The sequence below is a fragment of the Juglans regia genome, chromosome 6, assembly GCF_001411555.2.
Source record: "Juglans regia cultivar Chandler chromosome 6, Walnut 2.0, whole genome shotgun sequence".
NCBI classification, from domain to species: domain Eukaryota; kingdom Viridiplantae; phylum Streptophyta; class Magnoliopsida; order Fagales; family Juglandaceae; genus Juglans; species Juglans regia.
The window spans coordinates 14,333,381-14,358,446 of record NC_049906.1 but is presented as its reverse complement, the minus strand read 5'-3'; the positions used below and the strand labels follow the sequence as shown (position 1 = coordinate 14,358,446).

The 25,066-nt window shown below is 38.5% G+C and overlaps 1 protein-coding gene across 1 annotated transcript; it reads right to left on the bottom strand.

The window, feature by feature from the left end:
* Positions 1-8,905: 8,905 nt before the first annotated feature.
* LOC108999828 (uncharacterized sugar kinase slr0537-like) lies at positions 8,906-13,269 on the bottom strand. The gene is made up of 8 exons (XM_035691297.1): positions 12,884-13,269; positions 12,195-12,458; positions 12,015-12,086; positions 11,727-11,765; positions 11,290-11,397; positions 10,156-10,253; positions 9,888-9,999; positions 8,906-9,375 (listed from the first exon to the last, which is right to left on the bottom strand). Exons 1-8 carry the CDS (start codon positions 13,064-13,066, stop codon positions 9,127-9,129), a joined length of 1,125 nt encoding a protein of 374 aa, XP_035547190.1. The 5' UTR covers positions 13,067-13,269; the 3' UTR covers positions 8,906-9,126.
* Between the last annotated feature and the right edge of the window lie 11,797 nt (positions 13,270-25,066).

Sequence of the window (25,066 nt, the reverse complement as noted above, 5' to 3'; positions counted from 1 at the left end):
CCTTTTCTTCACCAGTGCTTCTTGTTAAAAAGTCTGATGGTTCATGGAGGATGTGTGTGGACTATCGAGCATTAAATCAAGTAACCATCAAGGATAAGTTCCCCATTCCTGTGATTGATGAGTTACTTGATGAATTATATGGAGCAACAATATTTTCCAAGCTGGACTTGAGATCTGGATATCACCAGATTCGAGTTAAAGATGTGGATATTGAGAAAACAGCCTTTAGAACTCATGAGAGGCACTATGAGTTCTTAGTAATGCCTTTTGGGCTTACTAATGCTCCTGCTACATTTCAAAGTTTGATGAATGATGTGTTTAAACCTTTTTTGAGAAGGTTTGTCTTGGTTTTTTTTTTATGACATATTGGTTTACAGCAGGAACTTGGTGGACCATATTGCACATTTGAGATCAGTGCTAGAAGTTTTAAAGCAACATACACTCTATGCAAAGAGGTCAAAATGCAAGTTTGCAATGCATGAAGTTGATTACCTCGGCCATATCATTTCTGGTTGTGGTGTTAAAGCTGATCCTTTCAAGATTATGTCCATGATTGACTGGCCTATTCCAAAATCCTTGAAAGCCTTGAAAGGATTTCTCGGACTTACTGGTTATTACAGGAAATTCATCAAGGATTATGGATCCATTGCTGCCCCATTAACAGTGTTGTTGAAGAAAAATGCTTTCCATTGGACTGAGGAGGCATCTCAGGCCTTCCAACACTTGAAGAAAGCTATTACTAGTCCACCAGTACTCAGATTGCCTGATTTTTCTAAAAGCTTCACTATTGAGTGTGATGCTTCAGGCTTTGGGTTAGGAGCTGTTCTCATGCAAGACAATCAACCTATTGCCTTTTATAGCAAGGCATTAAAAGGTAAAGCATTACTTTTATCCACCTATGAGAAGGAGTTACTAGCTCTTGTTTCTGCTGTAGCTAAATGGAGGCCCTATCTTTTGGGGGCTGTGTTTAAAGCAAAGACTGATCAGCAAGATCTTAAGTACTTACTAGAGCGAAGGGTTGGCACAGAAACTCAGCAGAAATGGCTTCTGAAGTTGATTGGCTAAGATTTTACTATAGATTACAAGAGAGGGAAAGAAAACAAGGTAGCTGATGCTCTTTCCAGGAAGTCTGAAGAACAATCGGCAACCTTAGCACTTATCACTTTTCCTACCTCTCTTTGGGTGGAAGAATTAAAACAAAGTTATCAACTTTGCCCCATAATCCAAGACATCTATGAGAAGTTGCAACAAGGATCAGAGGGTCCTAAGCACTTCACATTACAACAAGGCTTGTTATTAAGGAAAGGGAAATTTGTGGTGGTTTCAGATTCACCATTCAAGGCTAAAGTATTGCATCACATTCACAATAGTCCACAAGCTGGCCACGTGGGCTACCATAAAGCACTACATAGGGCCAAATTGGATTTCTACTGGAAGGGAATGCGCAAGGATATTAAAACTCTGGTTCGAGAATGTGAAGTATGTCAAACATGCAAACATGAAAATGTGCATCCAGCTGGCCTTTTGCAACCTCTACCTGTTCCTTCCTCACCATGGGCAGATATTTCTATGGATTTCATTGAGGGTCTTCCTCTTTCTGGTGGCTACAATGTGATTTTTACTTTGGTGGACAGATTCACCAAGTTTGGACATTTTTTTCCCTTGGCACATCCCTATTCAGCAAGTAAAGTAGCCCAGGTTTTCTTCCCTGGTGTCTTTAAACTGCATGGGCTACCTCAATCAATTGTATCAGATCGTGATGCTATTTTCACTAGTAATTTTTGGAATGAGCTTTTCAAATTGCAAGGCACTTCCCTCAATTTCAGTTCTGCCTATCATCCTCAATCGGATGGGCAAACTGAGGCCTTGAATAAAACTCTTGAAGGGTATTTGAGATGTTATACTAGTGACAAACCAAAGGAGTGGAGTTTGTGGATTCCTTTGGCTGAATGGTGTTACAACACCACTTGTCACTCTTCCATTAAAGTCTGCCCTTTTGAAGCCCTTTATGGATACTTACCTCCTAAATTGGTTTCTTATGTAGCTGGTACCTCAGTCAATCCTGCAGTAGACCAGCAACTTAAAACCAGAGAACAACTTTGGTTAATGCTAAGGGAGAATTTGCTGAAGTCACAGAACAGGATGAAGGAGTTTGCAGATAGAAAAAGAACTGAGAGGGAATTTCAAGTGGGTGATTGGGTCTTCCTTAGATTGCAGCCATACAGACAAAAAACTGTCTCCCTATGCCACAATCTGAAATTATCTCCAAGGTTTTTTAGACCTTTTCAGGTTTTGGGAAGAGTTGGGACAGTTGCCTACAGACTCGATTTGCCTCTTTCTACAAAGATACATCCTGTTGTACATGTGTCATGCTTGAAGAAAAAGTTGGGTCAGAATGTGATTCCACTTCCTACACTACCTCCTTTGGATTCTCAAGGACAAGTGCAACCTGAACCTGAAGTGATCTTACAAAGAAGGGTGAAGAAAATCAGAAACCATGCTGTCACAGAAGTCTTGGTGAAATGGTTAGGAGCTCCTATTGAAGATAGTACCTGGGAGCTTCTGTGGACATTGCGGGATCGTTATCCCCACCTTGTGGGCAAGGTCCTCTAGTGGGGAGGATTAAGTCCTTGTGGTCAAGGACTTTGTTAAGGGGAAGGGAATGTAATGGCTGAAAGTTAGTTAGGTAGTTAGTTAATAAAGAGAGAGCAGTCGAGATTATTAAGGGGTTTAAACGGGGAGTTTCATCTTTAATGAAACGGTGAGTTTTGTTTAGTGTAAGGTGAATAACGGTTTTAACAGAAATGGGTTAAGGCGGTGAGTTTGTTACATTTCAATACGGGGGCGTTTTGATCACTCGAGTGTTATAAATACTGAGTGCATTGTAATTAAAGAAAATGATCAGAATCAATAAGGCAATTGTTTTGGAGGTTGGAGGTTCCGAGAATACCTCTTCCGAGAATCAACAAGGGATTCTTGGGTTTTTCTCAATACTGTTCATGTTATCCTCTCTGAAGTGTTGTTCTTACATTCGGTTGTCTAAGTTCTGGGTAAATTCACTAGTTTACCCATAACACATCTACATGACTTTTGACTTGTACCGGGATTGGGGGAAAGCAGTTCATTTAAGATTTCTGCAGCTGAACTTAATGTTTTTTAGCAAAATGCTCAGGAGTGAAAATCCCAAGTTAATGATAATTTTGGGATCTAATAGAACCTCATCTACAGTGAATCTTTGTCAAGTCAATATATGTAACAGGTCTGGGTGGCATCCTCCGCATACGGTAGCTACGGGATTGGAAGAAGGAGGCGAGGCGCAGGAAAGCTAGGGTTAAAGCATAAGAACTGAAGACTTAGAGAACTGAGGATCGAGGGACTTGATGCAAGTACTTCGGTGTACTTGGCTGGAGATCTAAGTCAAACGAAGCTGTCGGCTCATGGGCCAGACTTGGGCTTCCTTAATTTTAACCTTCTATTTTATTAAGTACTTCGGACTGGGCCTTAATGTATTTGGGCCATTTGCTTTTATTTGCTTATTTGGGTTATTGTTAATCTTGTTTACATTTCAGTATCCGGTACAAGGCTGAGGCCTTTTTACATTTGAAGTCAGTAGTTAAATACCATTGTAGTGGTGAGAACATTTATGCTGAACGTGAATGAAAACCTAGTTTCTATTTTTCATCCTTTTCCTTCCCCTTCTTGGAGGCGCTCCCATCGAAGAGAGCATCTTTTTCCTGTGTGTGTGAAACCATTCCTTTTATTGTGTTACAATTGGTATCAAGAGCCACCGAATTCTGGCAAGATTTCAATGGCTGAGGGTACAAGATCCAGCCAACTACAAGAAGGGCTCACTGCCCTTAAAAAAGCTTCAGAAATGCAGTACAATGAATTAAAAAATGCCTATGAATCCAAGTTTTCGCATCTGGATACTGAAATGGCAACCCTTAAACGGCAAAATGAAATGATTGTACAACAGCTAGCGCTGTTAACCACTGAAATGCAGAAAAAGAAGTCCCACGCCGGTTCTAGGGACTCATCTTCTGGAGAACCAGTCAGAGAAGAGGCTGAAAACCTGCAGCTCAATCAGACTTTACAACAAAATTTTCGGCAGCAACATTACCAGCAGCAAAACCAACAGTTTCTCCAACATGGAGGTGATGTGCAGGCTCGAACAGTGAGAGTAGACTTTCCCATTTTTAATGGGGAAAACCCTGCAAGTTGGATTTACAAAGTTAATCATTTTTTTCATTTCCACAACACCATACCACAACAAAAGCTCAGGCTTGCCTCCTTTCACATGGAGGGTAAAGCACTCATTTGGTTTCAAGAAATGGAAGAAACATCCCAGTTTAATGACTGGAACACATTCACTAAGGCCATGTTGATTAGATTTGGGCCTAATGCATATGATGACCCTATGGAAGCCCTTACAAGATTAAGGCAAATTGGTAGTGTAGAGGACTATCAAGCAAGGTTTGAAACCTTGTCTAACAGATTGAGAGGATTGTCAGACATATACAAATTAAGCTGTTTTTTAAGCGGCTTAAAGGATGAGATCCGGATAACAGTGCGCATGTTCAATCCAACCAATTTAACCACAGCCTATAGCCTAGCCAAAATGCAAGAAGAAAATGTCAACCTCACCAAAAGAAACCCAAGATCCAGCTTCATGTATTCACCTGACCCGGGTATTCTAAAAACACCCCCCAGCCACCATACAGACCAAAACAAATTCAGTCCACACAAACCAAGTTTTCCCGTCCACAAAATCACCCAAACCCAAATGAAAGAGAGGAGGGATAAGGGGTTGTGTTACCATTGTGATACCAAGTGGATTCCTGGCCATAGATGCCAAAACCCAAAGTTATATTGCCTTGAAGAAGTACTGCTGGACAATGAATACAAGGAACCCCTGTGTGAAGAACTCGGTGAACAAAGTAATCCCAACCAAACAGTTTGTGAAACCACCATTACTCCAACCAATCCTGAAATATCACTCCATGCAATTACGGGGTCACACAATACATGCACAATGAGGGTAAAAGGGAGAATTGGAAACCAGTGGGTCACAATCTTGATTGACAGCGGGTCCACTCATAATTTCTTGGACCCTGCTATCATTAAGAAATCCAATTTGACTATAGAGGACAGGGGAAGAGTCAATGTAAGAGTTGCTAATGGGGATCTCATCCCAAGTGAAGGAAAATGCAAAGATGTGGGGGTAGTTGTTCAAGGCACGGTTTTCCTATTAGAAGTACAAATTCTGGTATTGGCAAGATGCGACATGGTGTTGGGTGTCAAATGGCTAAGCGAGCTTGGTTCTATTGTATGGGATTTTAAAAATCTGACCATGAAATTCTGCTATGAGGGCAAAGAAGTTATGTTGCAGGGCCTTACAGCAAGACATATGATCGAGGAGGGGTCATTCTACAAAGGTAACAAAATGGAAAACAAAGGGGTCATTTTGCAGCTGATAGAGACAGATAGTACCACACAACAGCAAGCTGAAGCACCCATTCCAGAAAACATTCAGACCTTATTGGGCCATTTTACTGATGTCTTTGTTGAACCAAAGGGACTACCACCCCCACGTACACATGACCATGCAATAACCCTTATCCCTAACACAAATCCCATCTCCATAAGGCCCTACCGTTACCCTTACTATCAAAAAGATGAAATTGAAAAAATAGTTCAAGAACTCTTGAAAACAGGGGTAATTCAACCTAGCCAAAGCCCTTACTCTTCCCCCGTACTGTTGGTTAGAAAGGCGGATGGCACTTGGAGGTTGTGTGTGGATTATCGGGGGTTGAATAGTGTGACCATCAAGGATAAGTTTCCTATTCCGGTGGTAGATGAATTAATGGATGAGCTACATGGGTCGGTTATCTTTTCAAAGCTGGATTTGAGATCCGGGTACCACCAAATCCGTGTTAGACCCAATGACGTTCCCAAAACAGCTTTTAGGACTCATGAAGGGCACTATGAGTTCCTAGTGATGCCCTTTGGGCTTACTAATGCACCCTCAACTTTTCAAAGCCTTATGAATGAGGTATTTCGGCCATTTCTAAGGAAATTTATACTTGTTTTTTTTGACGATATTCTTGTGTATAGCAGATCTGAAATGGAGCATGCTACTCACCTAAAGCTCACTCTTGAGACGCTGAGACAGCACTCGTTGTTTGCAAAACAATCTAAGTGCCGCTTTGCGTGCAAGGAAATAGCCTACCTAGGCCATTTAATTTCAGCTAGAGGAGTCAAGGCGGACCCCGAAAAGCTTAAAGCTATGGTGGAATGGCCCTTACCCAAGTCCCTAAAGGCATTGAGGGGATTCTTGGGATTAACGGGTTACTACCGAAGATTTATTAAGGGTTATGGAGCAATTGCAGGCCCTCTCACAAGAATGCTTAAAAAAGATGGGTTTTGTTGGAGTGAAGAGGCTAAAGTGGCATTTCACAAGTTGAAGGAAGCGGTGATCAATCCTCCGGTGTTGGCACTACCAGATTTTACGATACCATTTATGGTTGAGTGTGATGCATCCGGCAATGCGGTGGGGGCTGTTTTGATGCAACAGGGCAGACCTATAGCTTTTTACAGCCAAGCTCTAAAAGGAAGGGCACTTGCTATGTCCACATATGAAAAAGAATTTTTTGCCCTGGTTTCGGCAGTGTTGAAGTGGAGACCCTATTTGTTAGGAAGAACATTTGTGGTAAGGACTGACCAGCAAAGCCTTAAACACTTGCTGGATCAAAAAATTGGGACACCAATGCAGCAACGGTGGATTACTAAGCTCCTAGGCTACGATTTTGTTGTGGAATACAAAAAGGGATCTGAAAATAGAGCTGCTGATGCTCTGTCCAGAATGGAGCAAATAGAGGATGGGACACTCATGTTGATTACATTTCCTAGTGTGGACTGGATAGATGACTTGAAACGGGCTTATGTTTCGGATGCGCACTTGCAAACTATCTTAGAGTCCCACAACAAGGGTACTTTGAATCCAAGCTACACCATAAGAGATGGTCTGCTCCTTTACAAAAATAGACTGTTCATTCCAGACAACGAAGACTTCAAGACTAAGTTACTGGAACTTTCACACAGCAGCCCATGGGGGGGCCACTCAGGATATGACAAATCTGTCCACAGAATGAGAAGAGATTTTTATTGGCCCGAGATGAAGACTGACCTAAAAAAATTCATTAGAGCTTGTGATATTTGTCAAAGAGTTAAAGCTGATAACTCATTGCCCAGTGGACTACTTCAACCCTTACCCATTCCCTCCCAACCATGGACACACATATCGATGGATTTTATAGATGGTCTCCCTAACTCTCAAGGCTACAACAGCCTCTGGGTAGTAGTAGATCGGCTAACGAAATACAGCCACTTTGTACCACTGAAACACCCTTACACGGCCAAAACAGTGGCCGAGCTGTTTCTAAAGCACATACTGAAACTACATGGACTGCCAACATCGATTGTGTCGGATAGAGACAGCACTTTTACAAGCCATTTCTGGCAGGAACTCTTTTCCTTACAAGGAGTTCAGATGGACTTAAGTACTGCTTATCACCCGCAAACGGATGGACAAACCGAGGCTGTTAACAAGACGGTGGAGAATTATCTGAGATGTTTCACTTCAGACAGACCGAAGGATTGGGTGTTATGGATTTCACTTGCTGAGTGGTGGTACAACTCCACTCAACATTTATCTACGAAGCTCACACCCTTCGAAGCACTGTATGGCTACCCCCCACCTAGGATTCTAAGCTATGTACCAGGTACAGCAAGGGTTGACGCAGTAGATCAGACATTACGCACCAGGGACCAAATCTCACAGATCCTCAAGCACAACATTCAACAGGCCCAAAATCGAATGAAGAAATACTCAGATCTAAAAAGAAAAGATCAAACTTTTGAGGTGGGAGAAGTAGTATACCTCAGACTACAACCATACTGCCAGACCAGTGTAGCTCAGCGTAGAAACCTCAAGATCTCACCCAGATTTTACGGGCCCTTCAAAATCCTACAACGGATCGGATCAGTAGCATATAAGCTCGACCTTCCACCGTCATCTCGGATCCACGCAACCTTTCATGTGTCGCAGCTAAAGAAGAAAGTGGGTTCCAAAATCTCAACTGTCCCGACCCTACCACCAGTAGATGAACACGGTGTCATTCAACCGGAACCAGAGGAAATTTTAAATCAAAGGATGCGAAAAGTAGGGAATCATGCAGTGGTAGAACTCCTTACCCGTTGGCACGGCCAGGCGGCGGCAGACGCAACGTGGGAGGCTTACTCGCGGCTGAAAGAGGGCTTCCCTCACCTTGCGGGCAAGGTGTTCTAAGGGGAGGGGTATGTAACAGGTCTGGGTGGCATCCTCCGCATACGGTAGCTACGGGATTGGAAGAAGGAGGCGAGGCGCAGGAAAGCTAGGGTTAAAGCATAAGAACTGAAGACTTAGATAACTGAGGATCGAGGGACTTGATGCAAGTACTTCGGTGTACTTGGCTGGAGATCTAAGTCAAACGAAGCTGTCGGCTCATGGGCCAGACTTGGGCTTCCTTAATTTTAACCTTCTATTTTATTAAGTACTTCGGACTGGGCCTTAATGTATTTGGGCCATTTGCTTTTATTTGCTTATTTGAGTTATTGTTAATCTTGTTTACATTTCAGTATCCGGTACAAGGCTGAGGCCTTTTTACATTTGAAGTCAGTAGTTAAATACCATTGTAGTGGTGAGAACATTTATGCTGAACGTGAATGAAAACCTAGTTTCTATTTTTCATCCTTTTCCTTCCCCTTCTTGGAGGCGCTCCCCTCGAAGAGAGCATCTTTTTCCTGTGTGTGTGAAACCATTCCTTTTATTGTGTTACAATATATCGTCCAGCGCATACACAAGAAATAATCCAAAAAATATATCTAATCACATTGAATAAGAGGCCACGGATTTAAAAGCTTTAACAAGAAGATGATGTTGAATTAATTTAGTGAATCAAAATTCCAAATAATTAGTAGTTTGCGGGAGAAATAGTCTTGAAAGACGTACTGAAGCTAGCCCCAAAATGAAACTACAGCCACCCCTTGATTAGAAAGGATAACAGTGGGGTGAACAAGCAGTGTGATTCATTTATGGCTAGCTAGTACTGGGAGCCCATTGATCTGCATCTGCTTGTACATCCATTGCCAAGTCTCTGGGGCCACCTCGCCTCCGAGAGAGCGGATAACGGATCCGCCGCTGCATGTGCCAACTTTGCAGCATTCCTCTAGAGATAACCCTTTTACCAATCCACATAAAAACCCACTTGCAAATAGGTCGCCTGCTCCAGTGGCATCAATTGCCTTCGTTTCCCCAATGGCTGGGACTCGGACAATCTGACATGGTAAAATTTTATAAGGAATGTCAATAACAATGGAATATCCAATATGCAATTGTCACATTGACAAGAATTGTGCAGAAGAATTCCTTGCATTAGAAATTTGGGGCTCACACATTATATCTCGCATTAGAAATTTAAGGTTTATGCTTTTCGTTCATCAATTATTTGTTGAATTATATAGAGATTTGGGGCTTAGATTTTCTTCTCTGAGGAGGATGTCTTTAACAGAGCCATTCAAAGCTTCAACTGTCCACCAATGCAAGAATGACAACAAGGATATAAAATAGAAAGTATAAGAGGTTCTCAATACTGTGATTGTCCATTTCCAGAAAAGTAGACATTTTCAAGATGATGCGTCCACCAAGCTAAGGGCTTATGTGACGAACTAACCTTATTTTCCAGTGCAAACAATCTGGACATGAATATACTTCTAGAATGAAAAAATAGAAAGGAAACTTTTTATACAGAACTCATATCCCCAAAGTTGTCCAGCAGCATCTCACTAACCTCTTTTCCATGCTTTGCAATGCATCCATTAGGGCCTAATGTCACCACAGCCCATTGGCAGTGTTTTGCCAGAAATTCAAGCGCACTCTCAGGGTCAGCATTTTGTTCACCCCTACAAAAGTTGTAGGAGAAATTTACACAACCAGATAACCATTCAAACTTTTTATGAGAAGAATGATATGCTAAAAAACTGAAGCGTCTGAAAGATTAACTATTGTTCATGAAAAATTATCTTAACATGTTAACATACTAAATAGATGACAGTCACCTAACCAATTCTGTTGCTTCATCCTCATTGGCAAAGCAGAGGTCTACATTCCCAGACTCCAGTAACTGTAGAAGAGGTAATTTAAAGTTGCGAACCATCTGTCCAAAGGTAAAGACTGTATAGGGTTACATTTGATCAAGAAAACTTTAGCAAAGAAAAAACAAGAAAGGGCAAGAAGGGGTGGAGGGAGGGGGAAGCTGGCCCTGCAAAAAAAATTGAGAAGCCCCTTACCCCATGGTCCCTCTTAAAAAGTAATATATGTAAATGTATGTATATATATCTTCTTTGCTCCCCAAATATTTTCCCAGAAAAAGATCTGTAATTCCCATAGCTTTTTTCTAAAAATATAAAAATAAAATTATTTTTTAGGTTTTTACTGAAACTCAAAATTAGCCCAAAATCTAGGAAAAATCATTTTTTTAAACTTAAATTTGGTAAATTAAAATCCAAAAAAAAAAAATTTTAAATATTAGAACATGCAACTTTTCTTCAACCTCTATTGAGTCCCTTTCAAACTCTTTCTGATTCTCATTTGCTTTGAAGGGGAATACTTACGTTAAGTTTTTGGTTGAAGAGTGAAAAATGTTAACTAAAACTCGTGAGCTTTCAGTACCCTATATAGATGTGCGTTCATATCTTTAGGTTGATGGATGTGTTGATCATATTTTTTCTATCTCAAATTACATTTATAATATAATTTTTGTAGTACAGTATGTAGCAAAACATACATTACAAAATAGTATTATTATAATATAAAAACCCACCCATCTCCCCCCCCCCCCCCCCAAAACAATAAAAAAAGTATAAACTTCTGGCTCTGCTACTGAGGCCGGGGAATGGGGGACCACCATTGGGTCGAGGAGAAAAGAACATGAGGAGTACAAATCACCACATGCATAATATCATATTTGAGAAATGGAAGTTTACAATTCATGCATGAAGTGATTCTATTCAGTGAATAAAATGTTTGTTTCAATCATTCTTTCTGGTGAAAACATTGTCTTCTGTCTTAAAAACCCCACCTGAAACATTGCAATTACAAACTCAAATAATGAAAAATGAAGAGAATCAGTGAATCACTGTATTGAATCAAACTATAAGAATTTGAAAAAACAGAGAGAGAAGAGAATATACCTCAAAACTGGCCAAATCCAGAGACACAAAAAGACCCTCTTGTTTGGCAATCTTTATAGCTGCTAGAATAACTTCTAAATTGAAAATTGCATATCTCAGCGACAACCACTGTAACAAAAAAAATTAAGCAATTAAGTCCATGGATAGCCTCAACTTAAAACCAACATATTATCTTGCAGAAACTACAAGTTAACCATACAGACCTGGTTTGTGGTATGAATTACATTATATTCATAAGGAGTTAATTCTATTCAAGAAACACCATAATTTTTAGTGTATGTACACACAGATAGCTGGATTAGAAATTTGATCTAACTAGTAAAGGAAAGAATAATACCAAGTAATTCAAGAATATGGAAAGATTCCCAAAAGAGAAGGGAAAAATTCTAATGGCAGATTTGATCGAGAATTTTTTATATTAGGGGAAGATGCCTAACCTTGGAGCCCTTGAAATCCTCCCTAGTCAAGTCATCTGCCTGAAAGAGGATAAAGATTGAAAAGTTAACCTATTGATAAGCTCGTAAAAATTGCAAGAAAATATGAATAAACACTCTTGAGAAATATGCAGAGATGCATGTAAAGAAGCTTTCACCTGAATGCTCATAGCTTATACATCATGAAGCCTAAGCTAATCCTTAAAATTGGTGAAAAACATAGCTAAAAAATACATGCACTGAAACACAGCCTGATATACATGGATATAGACACGCAAAGAAGAATTGCACCTGAACTTTCACAGCATTGGAGAGACAAGGCCGCATGGTACGGTTACCAAGCTCGTCAACCAGGCAAACACACTGTGCAAGACAATATACATAGTGAATGTTTTAGCACCAAGCATTAAGAAGCTCAACCAAAAGATTTGGAAACAATCAATTTCAGAGAGTTTGTAACATGAAGCTCACCTGACCTGTGTGTCCTTTCTTCATCCTCAATCTCGAGAGGTTGACGCCATTAGAGCTCATGTTGCTCACAAATAACTGACCTTGCTCATCATCTCCATAGGCCCCTATTATTCCACAGGAGACTCCAAAGCCTGCACTTAATCCCCGGATGGTATTGGCAACACTGCCCCCGGCCAGCGTCTTCATGGGCAACAGATCATTGGGGGATGCGAGGATATGGCTTCTCAACTCACTCAATATGTGCTCAAGCTCTTCAATTGAGACCTAAACACTACATATATAAGAAATTCTGACGGTGATGTACATACAAAAAGTGAATCCAAGTTATGCTATAAAAACGCGCATAGCCTTGTGATCCACTACAGGGTAACCCCTATTTTACACTGATCAACAACAAAATTCACTATTTCTACAGCGGGGGGGAAACGTTTAGGAGAAAATTAAATCAACTTTAAAAAAGAAGCACAAAAAGGACAAAATTCACGAAAAAATAGAGAATGAGAGTTGCCCAATGTGGTATTTCAGAGCCTGCATTGTCAGAAAGCAAGAAATTCACTGAACACAAGAAGCTTCCAAACGAACTCGAAAACCCGACTCCAAAAGAATCAGTATATACAAGAAAATGATAAATTTAACATGGGAAGTTAGCAAAAAGAGAGGAACCAAAGAAAACCCAAAATCAAGAGTACCGGAATAGAGCCACCGCGCTCGCCCGGTATTTGATCGAGCAATGACCAGTCGACGCGGGCCACATGATCGACGAGGGCGGCCGGTTGCAGACCCAGGATGAGAGGAGCGTCGGCATCGGCATCTAACTTGAGCTCCCCGGCCTCGTTGCTGTAGTTATTGTTGGGCAAGAGCTCTGCACCCATTTTTCCGATCAATCGATTGATCGCACTCCTCACCCCTGTCGCCTACTCTCTTGCTCCCACTCTGCCTTCTTTATATAGAGGGAAGATATTTGATAGTAATTGGGAACTTTTTCCCTTTTCATAATTTCATCTTTTATTTATAAGATTTCATTCATTTGACAATAATTGGAGCAGGACACAAGTGATTCACCTAGTAGTTTCGTAGATTGTAACTAACTTCCTTTGATAATTTCAAGGGAGTTCTTGCTTTTTCTAGAGTCGAATAATTTTGATAAAATAAATTATTTATATTATATTTTATAATTTAATTTATAAAAAGTTTAATTAATAATCTATAGTTTATATATAGATATATTGATTATTATATTTTCAAAGATTCAAACAACCCACATATGATTTCCTTTTATATTATAAAATAATAAATATGAGATTATCAAAGTTTGTACGAATTTAGTATATTTATATAAATTGTATCGTTTAATAGTCGCGATTTCTATAAATCTTTTAGGCTTATAGTTCAAATAAAAGTATTTAAGAAATTATTAATAGAAACATATTAACAGAAATCGAGTTAGACATATATGGTAGATATATGCCCACTATATACATCTATCTCAAAACTCTAAACAACCGGTCTCGTTTATTTTTACAGATGATATGAGATAAGTTGAGATAAAAGTTAAAAATTAAATAAAATACTATTAAAATATATATTTTTAATATTATTATTATTTGTGAAAACTTAAAAAAATAGTAATGATTAGATAATATGAGATATGTTGAGAAAACAGATGAGATATCATTAGAAAATGATACATATACAATTCTTTTCATAACCATGTACACAACTCTTTTAAATTAGGAACATTTTTATCAAATAACTTATAAAAGTAATGCAATTTTATAAAAATACTCTCAATTTAAAATATAATTATATAAAATGTTGTTAAAAGAGTTATACGTGTATCATTACTCATATAAATTAATTTTAAGGAAATGACATAATTATATTAATTGATTCTAAAATGAATTGTAATTTATAAAATAGTAATAGGTGTATTATTACTCAAAATCAGATGCTATGCATATGAAAAAGATAAGAAGAGAGGCGTATCCCCTCTCATATGAAACAAAGATAAATAATAATAAAAAAATCTGCACATGGTGAGTTACGTAAATGGGGATAAAGATCCTTCTAGGAGAGGTGATGATATATCTTCTGCACGATAGGTTGTGACCAATAGGTGCCCTCCTTTTAAAACTAAGGTTTTAAAATAAATTATGTCAAATCAAGAAAACTCAAAATTTTCTACTTAGATGCAACATTTCCAATTTGAAACCACCAAATGAAGTGAGAAAGTTCCCCTCTTCCTCTTTTCATTACCTTCCCCCCTCTCTATATACCTTTCCTTCTCCTTTTCTCCAATTTTTTTTTTTTTTTTGGTTGGAATCAAAAGTTTCATATACACCAAGAAAATTCACTTTTCTCTAAATATCTCTCTTTTTTGTCTACTTCTCTTTTGATAGTAAGAATCTCATATCTGCCACATTTTGACCACCATTATTGTGCAGGCATTTAGAGGTGCTACCTGCACTCCTTGAACTGGTGGTCATCGGCCTCGCCCCCCACGTGGGCCAAGGGGGAAGAGTTGGACCCAATGAATGGGTGCTGGGAGTGGATTGAGAGAGAGAGAAGATGTGGGTTTTAAACTAAAACTTAATATAAAATGACGTCGTTTTATTTATGAAAAAATAAAACTTAAAATAAAACAAAGTCATTTTATTAAAAATATATATATAATTTGGGCCGGGTGGGCTTGGGCCCAACCTAATCCCCGTCCCTTGGTATCGAGATGCGTCTAGCTTGGAGGGGGCAGAGATGCGTCTGCCCGCCGTCCGCCCCTACATTCGTCTTACCCCAAAATTCATCATACTCCATTTGAGCACGCGCCACCATACCAACACGTCAATTAAGGTTGTCTTTTCCATTTCTTCTATTATTTAATCTCATTATATATATTTTCACGATTTTTGTGGTTAGTGCGCGATTCGGTCTGTTTTCACTTATGGGCAATTGCCTCGGCATGTATGATGATGGATGCTTCCGGGGGTTATTACAATTCTTCTTCTTCGGGAACAGTTGGAGCAATATACGGGTTTCCGAGCACTTCGGAGGCTTTGGAGGAAGCCTCTTCCCTCATGTTCCTAGAGCACACAACGCAAGTGAGTCCTCTAAATTTTTATTTTTATTTTATAAGAAAAGATATTTACAATCGTAACATAATTATTTAAAATAAATAAATAAAATATATGATTTACATAAAAAAAAAATTAATTTTTTAATAGTGAATCTCACTTTTTGTCAAAATAATTACATAATATTTATACACTTTACAGTTATATATAAAATTACACTTTTTCTATTGCCTATTTCCTACATGCAAGAAAAGAGGCTTATTTCGTACGTGCAAAGAAAAGAAGGAGAATTCTTTCTTCAAAACGTAATGCTACGGAACCCACATTTTATACCGATACTCGACCCATTGCTCACGTGACAATTTAAAAAAAAAAAAAGAAAAGAGAAAAGAGTTAGGGCAGGTTTGGGGGGTGAGATGAGAATTTTGTATTTTATTTTAGTGTTTAAAATATTATGTTTTAGTATTATTATTATATTGAAATTTGAAAAAGTTGAATTGAGATTTGAAAAAATTGAATTGTTTATTATATTTTATATGGAGATTTGAAAAAGATGTAATGATGAGATGTGGTGAGATGAAAATTTTGTATCTCATCCCATCTCTCAAACTTGTCCTTAAAAATAAAGAAAGAGGGAAAACCATTTCAAGTATGAATAGCTTTATTCCCATCCTCCCTCCATTCATGCCCATCACTCCCTCTATCTTATCCGAAATTAATGAGTTGGCGTCAAGAGAAACCCATTTTAGATCTGAATACCTCCATTCCCATCCTCTCTCCATCCATTCCCATCACTCCCTCATCCTCTCTCCATCTTGTATGGAATCAATGAGTTCGATTGACGCCATTGAAACTTTATTTTTCTTAAAGTGGATTTATTTTTCTTAAACTTTATTATAAAGTAGAAAGAAAGAAAGAGAGAGAGAGATGAGTTTATCTGTGCAGTTTTTATTTTTTAAATATTTTATACAGGCCATTCAAAAAAAGACATGTGGCATCGGTTGAATTTTCGGTTTCAATTCTCGGTTCGTCAATCATTTTCCTTCTTCAAAATGGTATTCGTCTAGTTTTAATTCCCAAATCTAGATAACTGGGACGGTGTCTGCATGAACAACTTATGAGGTCAGCTTTCCTCATGATTGAAGACTAGCCAAAAGGGAAGCAAACTCACTCCTCAATCCTCATCATTCCCATTAAAATATTTGATTAAAATCTAAGAGATCTAAATCATAAATATGTAAAATGTATGAGCAAAAATACAATTATATAAAGAAAAATTCTATTCATCATCATAATTTTTATCATTCTTCTATTATCTCATGATGTGGTATTAAATAATAGATTTATAAGTAAAATATAATAAATAATCTTCAATCATCTAATAACACATCATAAGATGATGAAAGAATGATGAAAATTAAAATGATGAATAGTATTACTCTTATACAAAATCTAAAGATTATTTTCACACTTTTACCTTAATTTTCCTTTTCCATAAAAAAAGACAAAAGACAAAAAAAATCCCAACTTTTCTAAATTGGCTAGGCAACCTTACTTTATCATTGTTGATAGTTATTGTATTAAGGTAAATGGTCAAATACAACATAAAAAACAAAAAAACATTACCCGGTTGGTTACTTATTTTATCCATATACTTCTGTCTGTCGGCTGATGCTCCAAATTGATATTGTGGGAACCGACACAGAGAAGGTGTTAACCTTTCGGCGTATGCTTTTGTTTTTTGTTTTCATATTTTAAAAGCCAAATGCTCGAGTGCTTTCACTCGTTGTCCTTTTGTTAAGCAAGGCTATTATGGGCATCCTTTTGCACGCCTTTGCTTCATTCTCTACCACTAAGAGTACTCCTAATCCTCTACCACGATTATTAGAAAAAACTTTTGATCTCCAATAGCGATTACCAATTTAATTATAGAGATTCTCTTCCATTGTCTGACTGAATTGAATGATTTATTTTATAAGAAAAATAGACACATCATGTAAATTTTACGACTTAATATCATCGTGTAAGATTGAGTAGCGTAGACCAAACATAAGGTTTGCTCCAGCCTATGAAGGGAAATATGGTCCTTGACCTGTCTGACCTACCGTTAGCTTCACTAAAGCAGTATTACTAAGGTAAGGACAGGTGGCATAAAGTTAACGCACAACCATTTTCTTGGGCAATCCAAATAAGGCCATTGTAAGGGGATTTTCCCCCTTTTACAAAGCCCACTAGGCCTTGAGCCAGGTATCCTCGGCCCAAGGCCCACCAGAAATGCATAGGGGGCAAAGCATCAACCAAGGAATGGAGTCAAGTAATCGATGAGACAGGTTAGTTTGACATCCTACAGCCGCGTTCAGAACCCAGGGACCTGCACAGAGCACGACAGGAAATGCAGATGGCCCTCGATCCATCGATATTAGACCATTTACGACTCATAAGGGATAGACTCAAAGTCAGAAAATTACGCCGCATTAATGACGCTACTACCAAACTACACACCACATTTATGGTGCCATTGCAGAGTCACGCTGCATTAAAGGACTCTGACAGCAGAAGAGGCATGGACTGTGTGGAGACAAAGGCAATCTGTATCTCCCCAACCCACGATATAAATAGCAAGTTCTAAGTATGAGAAAACTCTAATCCTTAAACTCTTTTACTTATATATAAACTTCCAAGAATACTTATTAACTTTGGTATCGGAGACTATCCAGCCCCAAGGCCAACCTCTCCTAATTGTATTATCTCCCATATTTTGCAAGTCCATTTTGGATTACCTGAGTTATTGGAATCTGACTCTATTAAGGATAAGGCAGTTATGGAGAAGCCGTAGGAAAACTAGAGTTCAAATGAGTTTCAAATGCAGCAGACTTAGTCAAAGGCAATTATGGAGAAGCCGTAGGAAACTAGAGTTTCAAATGCAGTAGACTTAGTCATCTAGTTGTATTCTATTTTTGAAATTCCTCTTATCTGTTTGTTATGTTTCCTACTACGAGTATACTTGTATTTCTCTATAAATAAGACAATCCACAACTCTGCAAAGTGTGGAAAATATTTCCTCAACATGGTATCAAGAGCCTAAGACTCACGTCACCTATGGCAGATTCAACTCCACCTGTTTCCGAGACCCATGTCTCTTCCCCTTTTGTTCACCCACCCATTTTTACAAACACCTTCTCTGCACCCACCACATCCCTCCCCAACTTTACACCCATCAAGCTTACGAGAGATAATTACCTGCTATGGAAAGCGCAGGTCGTCCCCTACCTCAAAGGTCAGCATCTATTTTCCTTCGTTGATGGATCCTCGGTTTGCCCTTCTCCCATGATCACAACTCCTACCAAACAAACCATACCCAACCTTGCTTTCATGCAATGGATCATGCAAGACCAGTTAATCCTTTCAGCTCTAAATTCATCCCTCTCCGAAACTGTTCTTACTCACGTGATCAAATGCCAAACCTCCTATCAAGTCTGGTCGACACTGGAACGAATGTTTACTTCCACATCCCGTGCTCAATCCATGAACCTTCATTATCAATTGGCTACACTCAAGAAGGGTGGTTCCTCTATCTCAGACTATTTTCACAAATTTACTACCATTGCTGATACATTAGCCGCTGCTGATCAACCACTCAATGAATTTGAGTTGGTCTCGTTCTTACTTGCGGGTCTAGGATCGGAATACGATTCCTTTGTTACCTCTGTAACAACACGAGTTGACCCACTGTCTTTGGAGGATTTATATGGGCATCTGATAGCTCATGAAATCCGGCTGGACCATCATCAATCTTCCCCTGATCTCACGCTGGGCAGTGCGAATTTTGTCTCTCGTTCGTGTGGGTCTCGTGGCGGACGCAGCCCTGGGCGTTCTCCTGGCTTCACTTCTGGTGCACGTAATTTTGGTCGGTTTAATCGTAGCAGAGGACGTGGTCGAAGCTCGAGTTCAAATGAATCTCGCCCTGTGTGTCAAGTATGCAATAAACCGGGACACACTGCCTTACGATGTTATCATCGCTATGATGAAGCTTACGACCGTGATCAATCCTCTATGCAAGCATATTATACTAATTCATCTTCAGACAATGATTTGAACTGGTACCCAGACACGGGTGCTACTCATCACTTGACTTCAGATCTTTCTAATCTCAACATTAATGCTGAAGCATACACTGGCCAAGATACAGTCCGGGTTGGCAATGGCACTAGTTTGAACATTACACATCTCGGCACTTCTAAACTATCCACTCCTACCCTTTCATTTTTACTTCATAATGTATTTCATGTGCCACAAATTACAAAAAATTTAATTTCCGTTCAAAAATTCACTGCAGCTACTAATACTTTCTTTGAATTTCATCCATCTTATTTTTTTGTGAAGGATCGAGTAACGGGGCAAACTCTACTGCACGGGCCGAGTAAGAACGGACTTTATCCTATCTCCATGTCAAATAAAACTTCTCCTCCATCTGCACTTATTGGTGAACGAGTCTCTCTTCCTCAATGGCATTCTCGCATGGGTCATCCAGCTTTTAAAATTGTTCGTCATGTTTTGTCAAAATTTTCTTTACTAGTCACCGTGTCTAAGTCTAGTCTATCTTGTTCTGCCTGTTTAAGTTCTAAGAGTCATCAGTTACCATTTTTTGAGTCATGTACTCGTGCCTCGGCACCACTTGAATTAATTTATAGTGATGTTTGGGGCCCGTCTCCTATCCTTTCTCATAATGGTTTCAAATATTATGTTACCTTTTTAGACTCATATAGTCGATACACGTGGTTCTACCCAATAACATGCAAAAGTGATGTCATTACTATTTTTCGCAAATTTCAGCCTCATGTAGAGCGACAATTTAATTGCAAAATTAAATCTGTTCAATCTGACTGGGGTGGTGAATTTCGTTCACTGTCTGCATTATTGGACTCCCTTGGCATCTCTCATCGCAGGTCTTGTCCCCACACTCATCAACAAAACGGTGCTATTGAACGTAAACACCGTCACATTGTTGAAACTGGCTTGGCTCTCTTAATTCATAGTCAAGTTCCTCTCAAATATTGGGATGATGCATTTGATACAGCATGTTATTTAATTAATCGGATGCCATCACCTGTCTCTCAAAATCAATCACCTTTCACTCGCCTTTTTCACAGTGATCCAGATTATTCTTTTCTTCGTGTTTTTGGTTGTGCTTGTTGGCCTAACATTCGACCATATAATCGCCACAAGTTACAACCTCGGTCCACTCGTTGTATCTTCCTTGGGTACAGTCCTCATCACAAAGGTTACAAATGTCTCAATCAACTCACTGGAAAAATAATTATTTCTCGTGATGTTATTTTTGAAGAGTCAATTTTCCCGTGTCAAGTGCAGGCCTCCCCTCTGAGTTATCATCAATCTCACTCACCACCTTTCATGATTCCAAATTTAATGTCTTCTAATTACTTATCTCGTGCAGCAGAGCAGGCCTCGTTGGTCTCGGACCCTTCCAATCAAGCCCAAGCTTCTCCGACCCGCTTCCAACCTCCAACCGCTCCAGCCCACCCGAGTCCTTTACTTTCCCAACCCATCTCCTCTAACCCTTCTTCGTCCTCACCACCCTATTCCTCTGCACCGAATATCTCTGAAAACTCCTGCACCCAATCCACCTCAAATTTCCTTCCATCCCACCATCCTATGACCACCCGATCAAAGCATAATATCACCAAACCCAAAACCCGTTCCGATGGCACCATCAGATACCCTCTTCCAAAAGCCCTCATTGCCGAAACCGAGTCTCTAATGGTCGAACCATCGTGCTACACCAACGCGGCTAAGCATCCTCATTGGCGACATGCTATGAACCAGGAGTTTGATGCATTACTCCGAAATGGTACCTGGATTCTTGTACCTCCCACTGATGCCCGAAATCTAATTGGGTCCAAATGGGTCTATCGGATAAAAAGGAAAGCAAATGGTGAGGTAGAACGCTACAAAGCACGTCTAGTAGCCAAGGGTTATCTTCAACAAGCTGGAGTGGATTTCTCAGAAACCTACAGCCCGGTGATTAAACCCACCACAGTAAGAACCGTTCTATCTATTGCTATTTCTTCAGCCTGGGAAATTAGACAAATTGATGTACATAATGCTTTCTTACACGGTACACTCACAGAGGAAGTTTTCATGACACAACCGCAAGGATATACACATCCTCAATTTCCAAATCATGTTTGTAAATTGAAAAAGGCCTTGTATGGCCTAAAACAAGCTCCACGGGCGTGGTTTTCGCGCCTCAGCAATCGGCTTCTAGCCCTTGGTTTTCATGGCTCTCGTTCAGATACTTCTCTATTTATTCATACCACATCTATGTTCACTATGTACATTCTCATTTATGTGGATGACATTTTGATCACCTGCTCAGACAAGCATGCTATTGATGAGTTGTTGAACTCACTACAGAGTGACTTTGCAATTAAAGATTTGGGAAGTTTGAATTTTTTTTTGGGTATTGAAGCCATTAAATCTGATGGGCAACTTATACTATCTCAACATCGGTATATCATGGATATACTTCAGAAGACAAAAATGCATGAAGCTAAACCCATTAGTACCCCTATGGCTACCTCTACTAATCTCAGTGCTTTTGATAGTGAAGATTTCAGTGACCCAACACTTTTTCGTAGCACAGTTGGTGCTTTTCAGTACTTGTCAGTCACTAGGCCTGATATAGCTTTCACTGTTAACAAATTATCTCAGTTCATGCATAAACCGAAACTTGCACACTGGCAGTCAGCTAAACAACTACTTCGGTATCTAAAACAGACCATTAACCATGGTCTTGTATTTAGCAAGTCAAGCAACAACATTCTTCAAGCATTTTCAGATGCTGACTGGGCTGGATTTTGCGATGATCGACGCTCGACTGGAGGTTTTTGTGTATTTCTCGGGCCAAACCTTATCTCATGGAGTTGTAAAAAGCAAGCAACAGTTGCGCGATCAAGTACTGAAGCCGAGTATAAAGCACTTGCCAATACAGCTGCTGAACTCCAATGGCTTCAATCTTTGCTGCAGGAGCTTGGTCTTCGAACTTCAGCTCCTCCCATCTTATGGTGTGATAATATCGGCGCCACATATCTATCATCCAATCCCGTTTTTCATGCTCGCACGAAGCACATCGAAATTGATTTTCATTTTGTGAGGGATATGGTAGCCAAGAAACTTATTGAAGTCAAGTTCTTATCCTCAAAGGAACAGCTAGCCGATATTTTTACCAAACCACTTTCTTCCTTCAGATTTGCGGCACTTCGATCCAAGCTCAATGTAGTTTCCACTTCATTGGACTTGCAGGGGCATATTAAGGATAAGGCAGTTATGGAGAAGCCGTAGGAAAACTAGAGTTCAAATGAGTTTCAAATGCAGCAGACTTAGTCAAAGGCAATTATGGAGAAGCCGTAGGAAACTAGAGTTTCAAATGCAGTAGACTTAGTCATCCAGTTGTATTCTATTTTTGAAATTCCTCTTATCTGTTTGTTATGTTTCCTACTACGAGTATACTTGTATTTCTCTATAAATAAGACAATCCACAACTCTGCAAAGTGTGGAAAATATTTCCTCAACAGACTCAAAGGTGTGCGAAATGCGATGTTAACATCCATAAAGATGGTCTTTTCTAGTTTCCAGTTGTAGTTGACCAAAGAGCAGGTAGTGGGGAGTATTGAATCCAAAGAATTCTTAACAAGGGATTCACTCAAAGCAAAGAAGTTATGGATGACCCTTAGCAAAAAAATAAAAAGAGCTAAAGATAACACAGGCGAAAGCCCCCATTCTCCAGCCTTCACCATTGTGAGTGACGCGAAATCAATATTTAATATTGTGTTTATCTTTCTCATTATTAGATCATCTAATTCGATCAAGCAATTGGAGAGAATCTGATTTACGAATTTATTACAAAGCACATATTTTCTACTTATTTGCACTCTTTTTAAGGTTTGTCATATTATTAATATGAATGCTTATGTGTCTATCTCTCACGCAGCTTAGACCCTAAAAAATTGATTGCTTAATCCATATTCTCTACATGATTGATAACCTAATGCTTTAACCACTACCCTCGTTATACTAAGCAAAGTAACATGTTGTCCATGATAATACATCCATGATGAAAGTGGAGAGATATCAAAAACCATTTTTTAAAAGTAAACTTGGATTAGGGCACAAACTTCAAACAATGAAATAAAACCCCACTCCGAATCAAAAAGAAGAGTCCAAAAAGGCCAAAAGGAAATTAAAAACCAATGGTTTTTTTTTTTTTTTTTTTTTTAAATTTGGGATGATTGTTGGTACTACCGACTACATACCTTCCTACCACATTCCACGAGAAGGCAGCTTAAATCACGGAGTTTTTTATGTTGGCTTTCAAAGATTCCAATTACCTTATAATTATTGCACGAAAGTTACGATAATTGATTACATACTATTTTCCTACACTGCCGTAGTCTAGAAGTTAAGTTCTGAAAAATCATAGATACAACATGATAATGATAAGAGTAGTGCTACACCCGCTACACCCACTCGTGATATGTGCTGGTAAGGCTATTTGGGCTTTTTTATTTTTATTTTTTTATACTCTTATATATTTAAAAATAAATTCACAATATCATTAAAACATACTTCTTTAATCACAAAATAAAAAGAGAAACAAAAAACAAAATTTACGATACCCATGGCAAGACTCATTTGTCAGGTCAAGAAGCATTATTCTAATGATAATGATAACAAGTTTATTTATTAAAAAAAATTATACTTATAAACTTATATTTTATATAAGTTTTTATATAAAATATAATAAATAATTCAATTTTTTTAAATTTTAAAATAATAATAATATTAAAAAATAATATTTTAAGTTTTTATTTAAAATAAAAAATTCTCATCTCACTATCTAAACATATCTCTCAAATAGAGGAGTTTTTTTTTTTGGTCTTTCAACCATCTTTGAATTTTTAATACGATTTATAAAATCTAAATATATTTGTTGGTTATGGAGAAAAATAAATAATTGTAAAGATGCTGAGCTTCCAAGTAATATGCATGAGGACAAATATCCCTGTAAGGGCTCAAATTGTTAGGTGAAAGTGAAACGTAGTAACAATAATGATCCATTTATTTAAGGGGCCCTCCATAAAGATTGAAGGGTAAAAATCATGAAGTTTGTCTCTTTTTCTCTAATATCTCACTTCTACAAGCTTCCAAACTCCCCCATTTCTCCCAAAAGATATTTTGGTCTCTCCTGCCAAAATAACCTTTTCTTCCTTCTTTTCTAAACTTGCTATTAATGTTCCACATGACATCATCAATTCTAATAAAAACTAGACCTAAGTCAATTTTCATACGAGTAATATTAGTTATAAATTTTAAATAAATAAATCTTTCTGTATAAATTTTTTATAAAAAAATAGATTCTATTAATAAAAAATAATATTTTTACATTTTTTTAAAGTGAATTTCACTTTTTTACAAAATCTTGCACGGAAATTATTTAATTTCGGATTGTATAAATCATTTCTTTTTCTATATCAATTGATCGTTCTTAAGCATGCACGTAGAGATACGAGTAAAATAAATGGAGTTTCGACACGATTCTTGTATATGTATGAATTGTTGTTATATTAAGTCAGTTCCCGTAAATGGAGCTTTGTATGCAACCATGCATGGTTAGTTTTTAGCCCTACAAGAAAGTCATCAATGCGGAGCGAAAAATGTGAAAATAGAATCTGTATTTTCAACCATGATTGTATAATTACAAAGGGCTCACCCGAATCCCGAAAG